Below are 19,579 nucleotides of genomic sequence, written 5' to 3' on the forward strand. Positions count from 1 at the left end.
TTAGTTAGTTTCAAAACTCTGTTAGTGCCCCTGACAATGACATGTGGGTCACACTGGACCCACCTGTCTGGTTTGACTCGTCAACTGACCAGTTGACCTGCTGACATCACTGTGATGTCATGCCTGCGTCATCAAACACTGTTCTGGATAATGTTGGCTTTAGATAAATAATTAAAATCAGAAAATGATTTAAATCTTTAGAAAATCATAACTTTTAATCCGTAACTCAGATGGAAATACTTTCTACATGAAAGTTGCTCAGAATGACGAGATGAATCCGGGTACGCAGCCCGTTCGTCCGCCACACATCCCTAACATATCGGACTCGCAACTTTACCCCTCTGGTTCATCTGTCCGAAAACGCGAAACACCGGGAATATTTTCTCGGATGTTTTCCCCCTTCGTCGGTATCACCTACTACCATGATCGGGCACACCTAGCATCGTTACTTGTCATGTCATGCATCGATATACCTCTGTTTGCATTGTATTCATTGTTTCTTCCCCCTCTTCTCTCGGGTAGACTACGAGACCGACGTTGTTGCTGCCCAGTTCGACTACGGAGTTGACGACCCCTCCTTCTTGCCAGAGCAACCAGGCAAGCCCCCCCCCCTTGATCACCAGATATCGCCTATTCTTCTCTATACTGCTTGCATTAGAGTAGTGTAGCATGTTACTGTTCGGTTACTCCTATTCTATTGCATAGCCTATCATTGTTGCTACAGTCATTGATACCTTACCCGCAATCCTAAATGCTTAGTATAGGATGCTAGTTTATCATCATTGGCCCTACATTCTTGTCAGTCTGCCTTGCTATACTATTGGGCCGTGATCACTCGGGAGGTGATCACGGGTATATCCTATACATATATACATACTACAGATGGTGACCAAAGTCGGGTCGGTTGGAGGAGTACCCGCGAGTGATTCACGGATTGGGGGCTGAAAGGACCCTTGTCCCGACGGCCCTCTTTGTGGATCTTTGTGGCGGAGCGACAGGGCAGGTTGAGACCACCTGGGAGACAGGTGGGCCTGGGCCTGGTCGGTGTCCGCGGTTATTTCATAATAACACGCTTAACGAGATCTTGGTATTTGATCAGAGTTTGGCCACTGGCCTATACGCACTAACCAACTGTGCGGGAAAGGTATGTGCACTCGACGTCGTGGTATCAGACGAAGCCTTCGTGACGTCCGCGACTGAACGTCGCGTGCCAGATTGGACCGCGTAACGTGACTTCCTTTGTAATGGAGGTTGCTAGGTCTGCTTCCGGCCGCCCACGCAACATGCAGGCGTGCAATGGGCGATGGGCCCAGACCCCTGCGCGCATAGGATTTAGACCGGCATGCTGACCTCTCTATTGTGCCTAGGTGGGGCTGCGACGTGTTGATCTTCCGAGGCCGGGCATGATCCAAGAAAGTGTGTCCGGCAAAATGGGATCGAGCGTGTTGGGTTATGTGGTGCACCCCTGCAGGGAAGTTAATCTATTCGAATAGCCGTGTCCCTCGGTAAAAGGACGACCCAGAGTTGTACCTTGACCTTATGACAACTAGAACCGGATACTTAATAAAACACACCTAGATAAGTTCCACAGACAACCCGGTGATCTCTTTTCCACAGGGCGACGAGGGGAGGATCGCCGGGTAGGATTATGCTATGCGATGCTACTTGGAGGACTTCAATCTACTCTCTTCTACATGCTACAAGACGGAGGCTGCCAGAAGCATAGTCTTCGATAGGGCTAGCTATCCCCCTCTTATTCTGGCATTTTGCAATTCAGTCCACTCATATTGCCTCCTTACACATATACCCATGCATATGTAGCGTAGCTCCTTGCTTGCGAGTACTTTGGATGAGTACTCACGGTTGCTTTGCTCCCTCTTTTCCCCCGTTTTCCTCTTCTTCTCGGATGCCGCAACCAGACGTTGGAGCCCAGGATCCAGACGCCACCATCGACGACGACTACTACTCTGGAGGTGCCTACTACTACATGTAGGCCGCTGACGACGGCCAGGAGTAGAGCCTCCTTACACATATACCCATGCATATGTAGCGTAGCTCCTTGCTTGCGAGTACTTTGGATGAGTACTCACGGTTTCTTTGCTCCCTCTTTTCCCCCGTTTTCCTCTTCTTCTCGGATGCCGCAACCAGACGTTGGAGCCCAGGATCCAGACGCCACCATCGACGACGACTACTACTCTGGAGGTGCCTACTACTACATGTAGGCCGCTGACGACGGCCAGGAGTAGTTAGGAGGATCCCAGGCAGGAGGCCTGCGCCTCTTTCGATCTGTATCCCAGTTTGTGCTAGCCTTCTTAAGGCAACTTGTTTAACTTATGTCTGTACTCATATATTGTTGCTTCCGCTGACTCGTCTATGATCGAGCACTTGTATTCGAGCCCTCGAGGCCCCTGGCTTGTATTATGATGCTTGTATGACTTATTTTACTTTTAGAGTTGTGTTGTGATATCTTCCCATGAGTCCCTGATCTTGATCGTATACGTTTGCGTGTATGATTAGTGTACGGTCAAATTGGGGGCGTCACAAGTTGGTATCACAGCCGACTTCCTGTAGGAATCCCCCTTCCACACTCCTTCGCCGAAGTCGAGTCTAGACTTTACAAAACTTTACTAACATGGTTGTGCGGCCCATGGGCCCACGTTGCCATTGGGTGGTATTAGGATCTTTTATTCCTCATCTATACTCTGGCATTCTAATCTCTCTTCTATTCTGGTTAAATGATTTTCAAAAAAAATCTAACTTTAGGTTCTCGAAAACACTTTCTCCCGGAGAGCCCCTTCAGCCCAGATGATCGCCGGCTGCACCAGAAGATTTCGAAGTTACTCTCCGATACTCCTTTGAGACTTTGTGCCCATTGCTTTTGCAATTCCCTACCACCGAAATATCTCTATGGATAAATACATACACTTGCCGTTCTTACTTTTATTCCAAGTTGATCTTGTTATTACAAGATACCTTGAAATCATTTCTATTGTTCCGAGAGTATTTTGTGCCTACTGCCTTGCAGTTCCTTGCCACCTGAATACCCCTACGGATAATTTCTCGCCCTTATCGAGTATCCGTTCATCCCCAGTTGTTCATGTATTTCACATTGGTCTTCGAAATACTATTCGATCCTCCAAAAATCCTTAGTACCTTATTGCTCTGCAATACTTGTCTGCTTGCATTATGGATGCTTTCCATATGTCTGGCAATATTCGTTAGTATCCTTAGGCACCGTCGTTTTGATCCTATTGATTTAACCTGAGTGCGAATGCACGCAATCATCAGTTGATCCTTTTAAATTATCTTTCCAGCTCAGATGTCATTTTAAACATGAGCTTGTTCTCGACCAATCTATTTGCCGTCAATTGTACCCTTAGGTCTATTGAACTTATCCACCCTTGATCAGAGCATCCTCTTCTGATCCTTCGATTTGGAAATCATATTTCCTTTGATATATAAGCATCGAATCATTCGTATGTTCTATAATATGATGCCCTTGCATTCTTTCTTCAACTGGTTGTGTGCCGCTACTCACATCAGCTCCGCTATCGACCTTCAAATACTTTGTTAGATTATTATTCGGCAATGTCCTTCATATTTAATTGCCTTGTGAATTCTTCCTTAATACATAATGCCATTAGTAAATCCTATTCTCTGATTTGGCCAACCATGCTCTGCTTTCGAGCTGGTGATATTTACTCTTGGAACTTGTGGTATATGTTTCTAAGATATCCGATGGGTTGAACCTATACCCTTTCTAATTTGTGTAAACCCGGAAACTTCTACGGGTCATACTCTACTGGTGTTATTCCAGATAAAATTTCAACGCTGCAACTTCGTCGAAAACGAGAAGTGAATGAAAGTTTATGCATTGGAAAAGTGGGAGTCGACCTTGAACTTTGTGTTCATGCCCATGGAAACGATGTTGAGCTTATCATGATAGCTTCTCGTAAAAATAATTATTCACTTAATTTGATCTTGTGTCTGTGATTTTGTCCTTTGCAATCGTGGTTCCAACCATGATGGTTCTTCTTTGATCCCATTCTCGGACAATTTAAAAGTACTTGCCTTCTGCAGATCATTACGTCTACCCAACCTCTATTTTGATCTACCTTCGAGTATTACCCCCTGGTATCTCGAGGATATCAACCCATTACACTACATCTTATGAATTTCTGATGAAGTAGTACCTTCCCTGTCATAGTGACTCCACGGGTTCCGGGTTGTCATCAACCGAGAACATCCATAAGTGAACCGATTCCGTGCTCCGATAAGTAATTTTCGTTGCTTATGAGTTTAATAATCCTTGAAGTCATTCCTAGCCTGATTGGCTATATCCTTATCATGCTAAATTTTAACTGTGCTACCTGGTCCTTAATCTTGGAGCACAACCTTCGATGATGAGCTAAGCTTATGTCGATTTCCTCATCTTATCATTCCACCTTGAACAACAAGCTTGATTCCGAGCTGGTGTCGTATCCGTGGTTCAAAAAAAAACTTTGGCTGCATCGGTCCTTTTACTTGATGTAGTGGATGTTCGATTACATCTTCATGAAACCTCTCGATAAAATTTGTGATGATCATCATCAACATTCTGTGTTCTTCCAGGATATCAATCAAATTCATGATGGGAAATACCATCCTTGCCCCTCGATGATTGTGTTATCATCGACAACATTTTTGCCTTCCCCCAACACAAACTTCTTCATGTTATGGATGGTACTTGCTATCCAGCTTGTATGATGTTCTACCTTGAAGTATTATCATCTGTTATGTCAAGAATGTCGTGAGGATTACTCCACCTCTTAAGAATTCTTGGTATAGTGATACTTCTCACCATCACCATTCTTTCTTGGTCCTCGTGTTGATTTGATCAGTGATGTTTGGATTCCGCCCTTCTAGCAACCATATTGCTTTGAAGATTATGGTCGGCCGTTCACTCTTAGACTATTTATTATTTTTGACTCACCATTCTGACATTGGTCGTGCAACCCAACCCATATTTCGGGCGCACCTATCAACCAATGTTTAATTGTGTATGTTTTCCTCGAGCATACTTCCTTATATCATTTGATCTAACAAATGTTATCTCCTTATCCACATAATTGTGGAGATCCATCTTTTGGATACCTCGATGAATTATCGCCGAGTCCATCAGCCACCTCCTCATCCTCTTCTTAATTTAATGATGAACTCTTGTTTTGGAACTCGCTTCCATAGTTCATTTCCCGAGAATCTTTGATGTCACCTCGTCAATTTGTGTCGCACCTTTTCTCCTCGAGCATCGTGAGTTTGAGGTATCCTGACACCAATCAGATCTGAATCTCGGTCAGATATGATGGTTGGATCATATTTCCAAGAGTTATAACAATGGTCTTTATGTGACCCGGTAAGGTGATGTCGTGCCTAGCACACCTGGACGGTGGCCCTATTGTTATAGATTCCTTTTCAGCAAGGTTATCCATTCTTCCATGAGGAAATTGTAAGACTTATCCTATAAGTTGTTTCCGATGAATCCTTTGTGTTTCCGAAGTCTGATCTTCACCTGATGACCATGTCAATGCTATCTCGAAGCATGTCTATGGTACTTCGATTTTCAACAAGAACACTTATCCCAATGCTAATTGTTTCTTGCTCAATTATCCAAACACCGTTGTATGGGTAACGTCATGAAATTCCTCTCCCTTTACCTCATTGATTCTCTACTTTCTATCCTATCATGGATATCATGCCCCGCTTGTCCTTGGGAAGGATATACCCCCGAAAAATGTGTGTATACACATTTTCCTCCCCATTGTTATGAATAAACCTGGTAATCACCTTTCCTTTCCATTGGTTTGCTTAACCCTTCTTGTGATCTATATTATATAAGCAGTAGTATTCTTCTGCTTATGTAAAACACCTTAGTGTACAACTGTGTCAGTAAGACCTTGTTGATTTTGTTGATAGCATTCCGGTAACCACCGATGGACGAGAACTTTGCCTATTGGTCCGCCTCGTTCAACGAGCAGGAAAATGGTTCTCTTCGTCCCTCGCCCTTGGTACCAATGTTGTTGCCGACATAACCGACAAACTATCCTCTGACATGCCTTGCTTACATGATCGTGCAAATCGTCACCGCCTTCCTACTTCTAATCAGCATAGTGGGACCATAACCCATAGTTCCACATGATCGAAACCTGACTCTCTTGTACACCCCCTGTTCTCAAGGTTGTTCCTCGCATGTGGCTTCGTATGAAATTCACGAGCCACTTTCCGAGAGATCATCAATTCTGTTATCAGACATAGTACTTATTCTCGTTGCCCTGAAACCCTTTCACCTTCTGAATAGGCATCGAACTATTGCCTGACCGCTTGAAACTCCTTATTGTACCTTTTTTACTTTCCTCTCGTCCCAATTCTAGAGTTACTTTCCGCCATCTTCGTTGATGTTATCTACCAGATAGCAACCTTGTAGAGGTCCATTCTTCTGAAGTTACTGCTTATCCTTTTCGTATGTGCGATGAAGATCCCGAGGGAAGGATGACGACTTCATCATTTTGACCTGAAGCAGAAGTATGAAGGCATCAATATATTGGATGGACCTCTCGAGAAGAGCAACCAAGACCGAGAAGATCCGATAGATTTTCCGTAACCCAATCCCTCCCCCCTTACTCCCATCTTAAATCTCGGGACGAGATTTCTTGTAGTGGAGGAGATTTGTAATGCCCGGATAATTAGGCTACAGTAAAACTCTCCTAATGATGCCATGTCATCTATGTTACTATTGCTAATCAAGTGGCAGTTCCAAAAACATTGCAAATTCAAAAATGAATTAGTGACAAACACCCAAAGTTCTCAAAAGCCAAAACAAAAATGTTCGGTGGGTGCCAAATATTGCATTGGTAATTATTGTGGAGAAAACAAATTTTTAGAAAGTGCCTAAATATTTAAAGTGAAATAAAGCACAAAAGAAAACGAAAGAAAAGAAAAGGTAAAAGACCCCCCCCCCCACTGGGCCAGGCGGCCCAGCTCGCAGGCCATACATCTGGCCCAGCTGGCCACACCCGGCCCAGCTCCCGCTGTCGCGTCCCCTTCCCCTGTTCCCCTGACCCGGGTCGGAACAGGGCGTGTCCCCGCCCAACCACCTCGCCGGCACCGACGCCGGGAGGGGATAAGATCGCCAGCGCCGCGCCTCCTCGGTTCCTCCTCCCACTCACCCCGCTCTCCCCCTCGGCCCCCGCGCCTCTCCCACTCACCTCCAGATCCACCTCGCCCTCTCCTCCCCCTCCGCATCGAGCGCCACCGCCGCCATGGCTCCGGCCTAGCGACGGCCACCGTGCCCACCTCTCCGCCCCACCGTGTCCCCGGGGTCTGCCGTCGTCCACTGCTTCGACTGGTGCACCCCGTTGAAGCTGGGAGCCACCGCAACGCCCGCGACGTCGTCGTCTTCCTCCTCTGCTCCGACGGGACTTGTCGCCGCTCTTCACTGACCCCGGCGACGCCCCTGCAGCTACTAAACATCCAAGGGCCACCGTGTGTGCCGCTCGGTGAGCGCCCGCTTCCTCCCCTCTCTCCCGCGCCCCCTGGATAGCTATCACCATAGCTCCCGGACGCTCCACCGAGGACCCCGTCGCCGACGAGTCTCCGGTGACCAAATGGTCACGGGCCCGCGTAGGTTGCGCTCACCACACCCCATAGATCCTCCCCAGCCTCTCCATTTGCCCGCTAGCTTGTCGTAGCTCTGTTTCCATCGAGCTCCCGTACGCGTCGCCGCCCGCGCTCGTCGCCGGCAGCCGTCCGGTGACCCTTTGATCCCGGGCTCGTGCAGTTGTGCTCGCGCACGCACGAAGGCTTCGCCCCACCCTTCTGTATGCCCCGTAGCGCGCCGCCTCACCGTTGCCATTGCTCGCCCGAAAGACCTCGCCGCCGTCGAGCCTGTAGCGCTCGACTCTGGCCACCACAGCCTCCGCAACCACCACCATTCGCTCCATCGTCGTATTGCCGTTCGAATGCGACCGGTCCCTCCCAATTTGGTGCCTCGTAGGCGAAACCCGGCGCTCGCCGGCGTTCGGCCGCTGCGTGCGAGCTCGCCGGAGCTACTCCGGCGGCTCCGCTGAGCTGGCACACTAGGGCCCACCCCTGGGTCACTGCTTGTGGGCCTGGGGGCCCCAACTGGCCACGTTGACCAAAGTCAACTAAGCTGATGTGGCAGTTACTGCCACTGACATGCGGGCCCCATCCCATAAAATAAATAAAAACAAATAGATAAACTACTAATTAATTAAATTAATTAATTAAAACCTAATTTCTCACGGACTACTGGGCCCTACCTGCTAATTAACCCATTTAGTTAGTTTCAAAACTCTATTAATGCCCCTGACAATGACATGTGGGTCCCACTGGACCCACCTGTCTGGTTTGACTGGTCAACTGACCAGTTGACCTGCTGACATCACTGTGATGTCATACCTGCATCATCAAACACTGTTCTAGATAATGTTGGCTTTAGATAAATAATTAAAATCAAAAAATGATTTAAATCTTTAGAAAATCATATCTTTTAATCCGTAACTCGGATGAAAATACTTTCTACATGAAAGTTGCTCAGAACGACGAGACGAATCCGGCTATGCAGCCCGTTCATCCTCCACAGACTTGCAACTTTCCCCCTCCGGTTCATCTGTCCGAAAACGTGAAACACCGGGAATATTTTCTCGGATGTTTTCTCCCTTCGTCGGTATCACCTACTACCACGATCGGGCACACCTAGCATCGTTACCTGTCATGTCATGCATCGATATACCTCTGTTTGCATTGTATTCATTGTTTCTTCCCGCTCTTCTCTTTGGTAGACTACGAGACCGACGATGTTGCTGCCCAGTTCGACTATGGAGTTGACGACCCCTCCTTCTTGCCAGAGCAACCAGGCAAGCCCCCCCACTTGATCACCAGATATCGCCTATTCTTCTCTATACTGCTTGCATTAGAGTAGTGTAGCATGTTACTGTTTGGTTACTCCTATTCTGTTGCATAGTCTGTCATTGTTGCTACAGTCATTGATACCTTACCCGCAATCCTAAATGCTTAGTATAGGATGCTAGTTTATCATCATTGGCCCTACATTCTTGTCAGTCTGCCTTGCTATACTATTGGGCCGTGATCACTCGGGAGGTGATCACGGGTATATCCTATACATATATACATACTACAGATGGTGACCAAAGTCGGGTCGGCTAGAGGAGTACCAGCGAGTGATTCACGGATTGGGGGCTGAAAGGACCCTTGTCCCGACGGCCCTCTGTGTGGATCTTTGTGGCGGAGAGACAGGTGGGCCTGGGCCTGGTCGGCGTCCGCGGTTATTTCATAATAACACGCTTAACGAGATCTTGGTATTTGATCTGAGTCTGGCCACTGGCCTATACGCACTAACCAACTACGCGGGAAAGATATGGGCACTCGACGTCATGGTATCAGCCGAAACCTTCGTGACGTCAGCGACTGAGCGGCGCGTGCCAGATTGGACCGCGTAATGTGACTTCCTTTGTAATGGAGGTAGCTAGGTCTGCTTCCGTCCGCCCACGGAACGTGCAGGTGTGCAATGGGCGATGGGCCCAGACCCCTGCGTGCATAGGATTTAGACCGGCGTGCTGACCTCTCTGTTGTGCCTAGGTGGGGCTGCGACGTGTTGATCTTCCGAGGCCGGGCATGACCCAGGAAAGTGTGTCCGGCCAAATGGGATCGAGTGTGTTGGGTTACGTGGTGCACCCCTGCAAGGAAGTTAATCTATTCGAATAGTCGTGTCCCTCGGTAAAAGGACGACCCGGAGTTGTATCTTGACCTTATGACAACTAGAACCGAATACTTAATAAAACACACCCAGATAATTTCCACAGACAACCCGGTGATCGCTTTTCCACAGGGCGACGAGGGGAGGATCGCCGGGTAGGATTATGCTATGCGATGCTACTTGGAGGATTTCAATCTACTCTCTTCTACATGCTGCAAGACGGAGGCTGCCAGAAGCGTAGTCTTCGATAGGGCTAGCTATCCCCCTCTTATTCTGGCATTCTGCAATTCAGTCCACTCATATTGCCTCCTTACACATATACCCATGCATATGTAGTGTAGCTCCTTGCTTGCGAGTACTTTGGATGAGTACTCACGGTTGCTTTGCTCCCTCTTTTCCCCTGTTTTCCTCTTCTTCTCGGATGCCGCAACCAGATGTTGGAGCCGAGGATCCAGACGCCACCGTCGACGACGACTACTACTCTGGAGGTGCCTACTACTACGTGCAGGCCGCTGACGACGGCCAGGAGTAGTTAGGAGGATCCCAGGCAGGAGGCCTGCGCCTCTTTCGATCTGTATCCCAGTTTGTGCTAGCCTTCTTAAGGCAACTTATTTAACTTATGTCTGTACTCAGATATTGTTGCTTCCGTGGACTCGTCTATGATCGAGCACTTGTATTCGAGCCCTCGAGGCCCCTGGCTTGTATTATGATGCTTGTATGATTTATTTTACTTTTAGAGTTGTGTTGTGATATCTTCCCGTGAGTCCCTGATCTTGATCATACACATTTGCGTGTATGATTATTGTACGGTCAAATTGGGGGCGTCACAGTCGCCGAACGTGTCGTGTGCCACCATTTCAGAAAATCATCAGCTAGCGCCGGCGGATGTGATGAGAGATTGCACCAAGACAGAACGTCGCGCCAAACTTGCCGCCAGAAAGGGCAACCAATGAGCAGATGTTGCATGGCTTCGGGCTCCTGATCCCACAGGCAGCAGAGAGGATCGTGAGGTAGCCCGTGACATGCCAAACGAGCAGCAGTCCAACAACGGTCTTGAAGGGCAGGCCAGGCGAAGAATTTGATGCGTAACGGTGCCCAAGATCTCCATGTAAATTTCCAGTGCGGCACACGTAGGTCGAGCCCTGGAAAAGGGCTAGGTAGCAAGAGCTAGCGGTGGAAACGCCAGACGATGTCCAACGCAGAGAGCGTGACCTGCCCAAGCCGACGCCATAGCTCAACGTACTCAACCATAGCCACGGGAGTGAGGGCGCCCTGTATGTCCCCAATCCAGGTCCGCTGATGAAGACCATCAGCCACCGAGCGTGTTTTGCGGCGACGACGCGGAACCATGAAGACTAGGGCGGGGCCGATGTCAGAGATGGCCCGCACGCCGATCCAGCAATTTTCCCAGAAACGGCAGGACTATCCGCCGCCGAGCGACCAGGTGGTCGAGGCGCGGAATATCGCGGCGGTCTCGGCATCTGCCGGGATACGAAGATGGCTCCATGCACGGGTCGCGTCCATACACTGCAGCCAACACCATCTAGTGCGCAAGGCGACGCGGACGCGGCGAATGCCAAGCCCGCCACAAGTTATTAAGTTGGAAAAAAGGTTTTATGTAAAAAAACTTAAAAAAAACCCTCTTATACCGAGAAAACAACCCTTTCTTCATGTAATTTTGAATTTTTGAGTTTCCATCAAAAGATGGGCTGCTGCGTGGTCGATGGCACCGACGGCCCATAGTACGTCTGCGTGTTCACCCACATCAGCGACAGAATGGAGACGAAGAGCACCGACCAGAGCACGGCGAGGGTCGGCGCCCGTTCCCGTCGCGAGAGGAGCCCCCTGAGGAACCCCTGCAAATGCGCCACCACCCACGCGGCGAACACCAGCTTCCAGTCCAGCGGGCCCCACGACTCGTACCCGTGGCCCATCCCGTACGACACTGCCACCACCACACCGGCGAGGTTGCCCAGCAGCACGCTGATCGGCGGCACCAGCAGGTTCGTCCACAGCACCGACCGCATCGAGTCTGCCGTCAGCGCCTCCTCGTCATCGTCCTCAGCCAGACGCTCGGACACCGCCACCGCTGCTGTGTCCGTCGAGAAGCCGACGTCGATGCCAGTGCACGCCCTGAGGGTACCCTGGAACACGGCGGCGAGGCCGGCCGATGTGCCAATCACCAACCAGAGCTTCTCCGCCCGCCACCACGCCCGCAGCGACACGCCACTCCACTTCAGCTCCAGTGCCACGGACGCGATCACCGAGGACAGCAGCAGGACGAGCAGGAAGCCGTCGTAGTCGTCCACGTCGTCCGGGAATATGAACTTGCCGGTGAGGAGGCAGACGGCCGAGAGCGCGCAGTAGACGGTGAGCGGGATGGAGGTGAGCGGGTAGGCGACGCAGTTCACGTAGGCCAGCCTCTGCAGGGGGCTCATGCTGCCGCCGCCGGCCCAGACAGGGCAGTGCCGGCTCAGCAGGATCCCCATGGCCGCCGACGCCCGCCGCGACGCGCTGGCGAGCATGTCCGAGGGGCTGGCCCCCGCGTAGCTCCTGAACGCGGGTCGCGTCGGCACGCAGTACGCCGATGCCCACCCGCGCGCGTGCATCCTGAATCCCGTCGCCAGGCCGGCGCCGGCGCCGTAAATCCATCCAACCTGCACGAGGATATCAACGTCAGATCTCGACAGCGCGCGTGACTGAACGCGAAAGAAACTAGTATCATTAGGAGAGTACCTAGAACTCATCTAGATGAGATATAATTTGGTCTCATTCACTTTGAAAACAAGAACAAATACAACCCACGTGAGCACACACGCATCTTATAGCATCACATACAATGGCTATAAAAGGTGAATGAGACCAAATTATATCTCATCTAGATGAGTTCTAGCAAAACTGTATCATTAGTTCATTATACCTCTTTGCCCCATCTCGTCCGCTCCTCGTACGCGCAGCTGACGACGTGGATGGCCTCCTTGAGGAGAGGAGTGGCTGCCGCTGCCATGGCCGCCGGCCCTTTCTCTTTGAACGCCGAGGCAATGAACAATGTGGAATGGCCGAAGTGCCGCTCCAGGGCAGCGTGGTACGAGAGCAGCCTCCGTCTCCTCGCTCCCACTGTTTCCTCATCATCGTCTGCAGAGTCCAGCAAGGGCACGACGGACCTGTTCCTCCTCAGCCTCAGCTTTCGCCTCTCCCTGCCCCCGAAACAGCACCACCTCCGACGGCCGGTCTCCAGGTCGTCAGGGTCGTCAGCCACCGCCGGCTCGAACCCGTACAGCGCCTTCCGGTTGAAGCAGCACCCGGAGCCGACGTAAACCGGGCCCTGAACGCCGTCCAAGCATTTCATGTCGATCTGATGAACCGAATGTTAGCGTGATCGGTCGAGCAGATGAACCGAATCGATGGCACAGATGGCGAGCAAAGTGAAGTCGATTCTTAACATCGAAGAAGACAGAGTCGCGGCCGCCCCATGGATCTTCGTCGTCTGCAGAGGCGGCGGGTGGGCGCAGAGGGAACTGGACGAAGCACGTCCTGTTCCCAGCCTCCGGGTCCATGAGGAAGCACATCGCCTCCCTCAGGACTCCGCTGTTGTTGACGTAGTGGTCGTAGTCCAGATTGAGCACGTAGGCGCCATTTGTCAGCACGGCAGACACCCGGAGCTGTCACCAAAACCAGGTCAGAGAAACACTGCAACTGACGGAATCGTTCCTAGGTCTAGCATTTTTGCGGAACAAATCACTAGAAAATTGAACTACGGCCGTACGGACCAATGCGTTCATGGCGCCGGCTTTCTTGTGGTGTTGGAAACTCGGTTTCTTCTCCCGCGACACGTAGAAGAGCCGAGGGAGCTCCAGCCCCTCGGCGTCGCGATCATCGGCGGAGTGCCCCAGGAGGACCTGTCGGGCGATCAGCTCAAAACGTAAATACCAAGAATGAGCCAAATGTCGTTGGATTATTCGAGACACCAGGTAATGTACGAGGTCGTCCAGCGGTACCTGTATCATGGCGGGGTGGTCTCTCGAGTTGTTCCCGGGCCACGGCGTGCCGTCGGACATGAGCCATCCTTCCTCCGGCACCTTGCTCGTCTTGGCAGCGAGGTAGTTCATCCTCACCTTGAACTCCTCGTACTCCCTCTGCATGCACGCACTCACGATCCATCAGCCGCACGCACTGCACTTTACTCCGATCACAACTCCGATCGATCAATATGTTATGTATACCTTCATGGCGCGGCGCTCCTTGACGAACGACGGCGCGACCTTGTCCCTGAGGTAGTCCACGTTCCGCGCAAAGTAGGGCTCGGGCGCCCTCGGCTCGACCCCGTGGCGGCGGCAGAACGGGACCCACCTCCGCGCCAGCCGTGCCGTCTCGAAGAGCGCCTCGAAGAGCAGCATGTCGGCGCCGTCGTCGGAGACGTAGCAGGCGAGCCTGCCCGCGGGGTAGTCTGCCGCGAGCACCGACAGCACCGTGTTGGCCGTCGCCAGGGGCGGCTCCCTGGCCGCGTCCGCCGCGCTCACGAACACGTCCACGCCTGCCAGCCTCCGCTCGCCGCCGGTGTAGTCGTCCTTGTCGAGCCTGTGGAGGTGGGTGGCGCGGTTGGTCGGGGAGAGCTTGGGCAGCTGCGCGGCCAGCCAGGAGAGCGCGAGCCAGGACTCGCAGGCGACGGCCGTGAGCCACAGCCCATAGGCGTCGGGCACCGGGTGGGTGACGCGGTACCGGAGGAAGAGCGCCAGGAGGACGGCCCGGAGCGCCGCGGCCGCGCGGTACAGGTTGAGCTGCGCGGACGGGACGGGCACCTTGCTGCTCAGCGGCAACGGCGGCGGCCGGCCATCGCCGCCACGGGCTGGACTCGCGCGGAGGTCCCGCTCCGGGGTGTTTGGAGGCGCCTCGTGGAGGCTCCACTCGTCCATCTCAAAGGGAGCCAGGTGAGCTAGCTCCGACGCGCGGGAAATCGTCTCACAACATAGTCTCGGATGCTAATACCAAGAGAGCAATTTATACGTACTAGGCCAAGTACCGCGAGTGGCATAGTTTCAGTGGATTCCTTTTGTCCCCGTCGACGAGTCAAGTCCTGCAAATTCTGTCCCACGTATCCGGCCGGGGCTTGGAAGCAGCGACAAGATGCCGTACGTGACTCACACGGTGATCGCGAGGCGGTCTCGGCGAAAGAAACAACAGCTTTAGTACGGGTAGGATCGATGCTTGTGGCAACAACGGACAAGTGTCTGTCTAGGAAGGATGAAGTTATCCTGAGTTCAGGAATCAGGGGAAGCAGTTAACCGATACCTGCTCATTCCAGTAAACTATCATCTGACCCTTAAGCAAACGTGTGGATCCAAGATGCTTAGAGCAACTCTAAGAAACCCCGCATCCCGTACCGGCCCGCAAAATAACCGCCAAATTGCGGGTCGGGGCCGAAAAATCCGCACGATCAGACACCGCATCCCGCCCTAGCCCGCAAATTTTTTTGCGGGGCGCGGCAAATCTTTTTCCCCAACCTCTATCTTCATGGGCTGGAAGGCCGACCCGAGCTGAACCCCTATCCGGCGCGAGATTTGGCGGGAGGGACATTTCCGCGCGCCCTTTTCCGCTCCCCGCACCCTCCGCCACCATTGCCCCCCCCCCCCTCCGCAAGCTCCGGTTCCTCCTCCCCGGTCGTTCCTCGCCGCCATGGACGACCCCATGCTGCCCCCCGTCACCGTCGAGGTCGCGCATGCTCCTTCCCCTCGGGCGGATCTTGTCGCCGGCCATGTTGCCCCCGCCGCCGTCGCCCAAGCACACGCCGCGCCTTCCCGCAAGCAGCAGGGCAACGTGGTCGTGCAGGGCGGGAATCCAGCTGCCCCCGCCACGACGGCCCGCGCTCCGGGCGCTAACGCCGTAGTGCGATCCCGGCCGGCGGCGGAGAAGGCCGGCAAGGCCGCGGGCGTAAAGCGGAGGAAGGTTCCGGCTTCAAGGAAGCCACCTTCTTCAACCTCTCACTCCATCTCCCCCCCCCCTCCCAAGGAGGTGCTCCGGCGATGCCGTTCAACGGTGCCGCTCCCCCCGCGAGCGAGGTGTTCGACGAAATGGCTAGAAGGTATGCCTCTTCGGCCTTGGCGATTCCCTTTCATTTTTCGCCATTAGTCTCGATAGCACGTGACATGTTATAGTTCGCTATAGCGGTGGTTCGAACAATGCAACAACCGAGTTCGTGAACTTGTTGGACACGAGCGCGGTTGACATTGATCAAGCTCCTTTCGAACCATTCGACTACAATGAAACGGAGGGCGGCATGGATGATCATGGTTGTGCGGACGAATTGGAGGAGATCGAAGCGGAAGCGTTTGAGCGATCGCAAGCAAAGACTGGGAAAAGCCAAAGATCGAAGAACTACACGATCTTGGAAGATCAAGCTTTGATCCAAGCATGGAGTGCGGTGTCTCTTGATGCATACACGGGTACTTCTCAAACCGCCAAGAGATATTGGCAAAGGATCGAAGATCAATACTTCCGCATTATGAAGAAGTATCCCAATAGGACTCCACGCACATTTCGGTCGCTTCAAGGGCGTTGGGAGAATATCAAGCCTATGTGCAGCCGTTGGGTAGCTTGCTTGGAGCAAGTACGCAATGCACCTCCAAGTGGCACTGTGGAGTCCGATTATGTGAGTTTGTTTTTTCCTTTTGTTCAAGTTGTGCATCATCATAATGTATCATGGGAAATGATTGCATCACTTTGTTCACATTTTGTAGGACAAGATTGCTCAACATAGATACAAGGACATGGAAGCTTCGGAAGGCAGATTCTTCAAATTAGAGCATTGTTGGGAGTTCCTCCAAAAGTGCGAGAAGTGGAAGTTGATCGACAAAGAATCCCCACCAAAGAGAGGCTCACTTATAAACATGGATGAAGATGAGGATGATGATGGCCCAAGAAATTTGCACAAGCCCGATGGCGACAAGAAGACTAAAGAGAAGATGAAGAGAGATCAAGAAGCATCAAGCTTGAGGGAGAAGATTGATGCCATGGTGCAATCAAACGAGCTGATGTTGTTGAAGTCGTTGGAGATCAAGAAAGAGTTGACCGAGAAGAAGGCAAAAGAGAATCAAGAAAAATGGCAAGTGCTTAAGGAAGAGGGGCTCCGCAAAGCTGCCATTGAGGAGAGAAAAGCACGCGCCTCTGAAAACAAATTGATGTCATTGTTGCTCGCCAAAGAGAACAAGATCATGTCAATGAACCGCAATGACATGAACTGTTGGGGAACGTAACAATTTCAAAAAAATTCCTACGTACACGCAAGATCATGGTGATGACATAGCAACGAGAGGGGAGAGTGTTGTCCACGTACCCTCATAGACCGTAAGCGAAAGCGTTATGACAACGCGGTTGATGTAGTCGTACGTCTTCACGATCCGACCGATCCAAGCACCGAACGTACGGCACCTCCGAGTTCAGCACACGTTCAGCTCGATGACGATCCCCGGGCTCCGATCCAGCAAAGCTTCAGGGATGAGTTCCGTCAGCACGACGGCGTGGTGACGATGATGATGTTCTACCGGCGCAGGGCTTCGCCTAAACTCCGTGACGATATGACCGAGGTGGAATATGGTGGAGGGGGCATCGCACACGGCTAAGGAACGATCCGTAGATCAACTTGTGTGTCCTGGGGTGCCCCCCTGCCCCCGTATATAAAGGAGGGAGGGGGAGGCCGGCCGGCCCTTGTGGGCGCGCCAAGGAGGAGGAGTCCTCCTCCTAGTAGGAGTAGGACTCCCCCTTTCCTACTCCTACTACGAGGGGGAAGGAAGGGGAAGAGGGGGGAAGGAAAGAGGGGGGCGCCGCCCCCCCCTCCTAGTCCAATTCGGACCAGAGGGAGAGGGGGCGCGCGGCCCACCCTGGCCGCCCCTCTCTCTTTCCACCAAGGCCCATGTGGCCCATTATCTCTCCCCGGGGGGTTCCGGTAACCCTCCGGCACTCCGGTTTTCTCCGACAACGTCCGGAACACTTCCGGTGTCCGAATATAGTCGTCCAATATATCAATCTTTATGTCTCGACCATTTCGAGACTCCTCGTCATGTCCGTGATCACATCCGGGACTCCGAACAAACTTCGGTACATCAAAACTTATAAACTCATAATAAAACTGTCATCGTAACGTTAAGCGTGCGGACCCTACGGGTTCGAGAACTATGTAGACATGACCTAGAACTATTCTCGGTCAATAACCAATAGCGGAACCTGGATGCCCATATTGGTTCCTACATATTCTACGAAGATCTTTATCGGTCAAACCGCATAACAACATACGTTGTTCCCTTTGTCATCGGTATGTTACTTGCCCGAGATTTGATCGTCGGTATCCAATACCTAGTTCAATCTCGTTACCGGCAAGTCTCTTTACTCGTTACGTAATGCATCATCCCGTAACCAACTCATTGGTCACATTGCTTGCAAGGCTTATAGTGATGTGCATTACCGAGAGGGCCCAGAGATACCTCTCCGACAATCGGAGTGACAAAACCTAATCTCGAAATACGCCAACTCAACATGTACCTTCGGAGACACCTGTAGTACTCCTTTATAATCACCCAGTTACGTTGTGACGTTTGGTAGTACCCAAAGTGTTCCTCCGGTAAACGGGAGTTGCATAATCTCATAGTTACAGGAACATGTATAAGTCATGAAGAAAGCAATAGCAATATACTAAACGATCAAGTGCTAGGCTAACGGAATGGGTCATGTCAATCACATCATTCTCCTAATGATGTGATCCCATTAATCAAATGACAACACATGTCTATGGTTAGGAAACATAACCATCTTTGATTAATGAGCTAGTCAAGTAGAGGCATACTAGTGACTATATGTTTGTCTATGTATTCACACATGTATCATGTTTCCGGTTAATACAATTCTAGCATGAATAATAAACATTTATCATGATATGAGGAAATAAATAATAACTTTATTATTGCCTCTAGGGCATATTTCCTTCAGTCTCCCACTTGCACTAGAGTCAATAATCTAGATTACATAGTAATGATTCTAACACCCATGGAGTCTTGGTGCTGATCATGTTTTGCTCGTGAGAGAGGCTTAGTCAATGGGTCTGCAACATTCAGATCCGTATGTATCTTGCAAATTTCTATGTCTCCCACTTGGACTTGGTCCCGGATGGAATTGAAGCGTCTCTTGATGTGCTTGGTCCTCTTGTGAAATCTGGATTCCTTTGCCAAAGCAATTGCACCAGTATTGTCACAGAAGATCTTCATTGGTCCCGATGCACTAGGTATGACACCTAGATCGGTAATGAACTCCTTCATCCAGACTCCTTCATTTGCTGCTTCCGAAGCAGCTATGTACTCAGCTTCACATGTAGATCCCGCCACGACGCTTTGTTTAGAACTGCACCAACTTACAGCTCCACCGTTTAATAAAAACACGTATCCGGTTTGCGATTTAGAATCGTCCGGATCAGTGTCAAAGCTTGCATCGACGTAACCATTTACGACTAGCTCTTTGTCACCTCCATATACGAGAAACATATCCTTAGTCCTTTTCAGGTATTTCAGGATGTTCTTGACCGCTGTCCAGTGATCCACTCCTGGATTACTTTGGTACCTCCCTGCCAAACTTATTGCTAAGCATACGTCAGGTCTGGTACACAGCATTGCATACATGATAGAGCCTATGGCTGAAGCATAGGGAACATCTTTCATTTTCTCTCTATCTTCTGCTGTGGTCGGGCATTGAGTTTGACTCAACTTCACACCTTGAAGCACGGGCAAGAACCCTTTCTTTGCCTGATCCATTTTGAACTTTTTCAAA

The 19,579-nt window shown here is 51.2% G+C and overlaps 1 protein-coding gene across 1 annotated transcript; it reads right to left on the reverse strand.

Annotated features, from left to right (window-relative positions):
• Window positions 1-11,469: 11,469 nt before the first annotated feature.
• Window positions 11,470-14,685, reverse strand: LOC123158070 (putative cellulose synthase A catalytic subunit 11 [UDP-forming]). Its single transcript, XM_044576206.1, has 6 exons — window positions 13,996-14,685; window positions 13,771-13,908; window positions 13,543-13,671; window positions 13,216-13,434; window positions 12,693-13,127; window positions 11,470-12,429 (listed from the first exon to the last, which is right to left on the reverse strand). Exons 1-6 carry the CDS (start codon window positions 14,683-14,685, stop codon window positions 11,470-11,472), a joined length of 2,571 nt encoding a protein of 856 aa, XP_044432141.1.
• Between the last annotated feature and the right edge of the window lie 4,894 nt (window positions 14,686-19,579).

This window comes from Triticum aestivum, chromosome 7B, assembly GCF_018294505.1.
Source record: "Triticum aestivum cultivar Chinese Spring chromosome 7B, IWGSC CS RefSeq v2.1, whole genome shotgun sequence".
Taxonomy (NCBI): Eukaryota; Viridiplantae; Streptophyta; class Magnoliopsida; order Poales; family Poaceae; genus Triticum; species Triticum aestivum.